Source organism: Trachemys scripta, chromosome 15, assembly GCF_013100865.1.
Source record: "Trachemys scripta elegans isolate TJP31775 chromosome 15, CAS_Tse_1.0, whole genome shotgun sequence".
Classification (NCBI taxonomy): domain Eukaryota; kingdom Metazoa; phylum Chordata; order Testudines; family Emydidae; genus Trachemys; species Trachemys scripta.
In genome coordinates, this window is record NC_048312.1 from 26,906,285 (window position 1) to 26,907,063 (window position 779).

General features: G+C 79.7%; 1 protein-coding gene across 2 annotated transcripts in view; it reads right to left on the bottom strand.

Moving 5' to 3' along the window:
- SCARF2 (scavenger receptor class F member 2) overlaps positions 1–502 on the bottom strand; it is an 89,937-nt gene extending 89,435 nt beyond the window's left edge. The window contains exon 1 of one of the 2 annotated variants that reach the window (XM_034791297.1): positions 253–502. In XM_034791297.1, coding sequence (XP_034647188.1) covers positions 253–395 — 143 coding nt within the window. In that variant the 5' untranslated portion in view covers positions 396–502. The remainder of the gene's footprint in view (positions 1–252) is intronic. The other variant, XM_034791296.1, reaches the window with a different exon arrangement.
- Positions 503–779: the final 277 nt, after the last annotated feature.

Consider the following 779-nt stretch of genomic DNA (forward strand, 5'->3'; position numbering starts at 1 on the left):
ATCTCAGGGCCAGCGGGACCCTCGCCCCCAGCTGCCCCTCTCGGGGGGCGGGATCTCAGGGCCAGCGGGACCCTCGCCCCCAGCTGCCCCTCTCGGGTGGGGGGGGATCTCAGGGCCAGCGGGACCCTCGCCCCCAGCTGTCCCTCTCGGGAGGGGGGGGCGCAAGGCAGGGCCCCTCTCCGGCGGGAGGGGGCAGCTCTTCCCGGGTTCCCGCGGCGGGGCAGGGGGCGGCGGGGCCGCGGCGGCTCCTACCCGGTGGCTCCGCACACGTTCCTCCCGCCGGGTCGCAGCTCCTGGGCAGCTCCCCAGCTCAGCAGCAGCAGCAGCAGCGCTCCAGCCCGCCCGGGACGAGGCAGCCCCCGGAGCGCGGCGGCCGGGCCCCCGGGCGCCTCCATCGGCGTCTCCTTCGCTCGGGCGGCTGCGGCGCGCTCCGCTCCCCGGCCCGAGCGCGGCCGCCCTGGCTCCCCGGCGGCGGCTGCCTGCGGGGTCCCGGCCGGAAGCTGCAGTGCGAGCGCGGAGCTGCCCCGCCGCCGCCTCCTCCGCGCCCCTCTCGGCAGCAGCAGGAGGGCGCCCGGCCAGCCAGGAAATTCCACATTGGTTCCCCTGATCCCGGGCCAGGCTCTGGGGGACGCGGAGCCGCCGCCTCCTGCCCGCCCCGGGGCCTCCCCGCCCTGCGCCCGGCCGGGCTGCAGCGCCTCGTCCCGCCACGGCCCTGTCCCCTTCCGAGCCCTTCTCCCCCTGGGGCTCGGGGGCAGAGCGCGGGGAGCGGCCGCCACCAT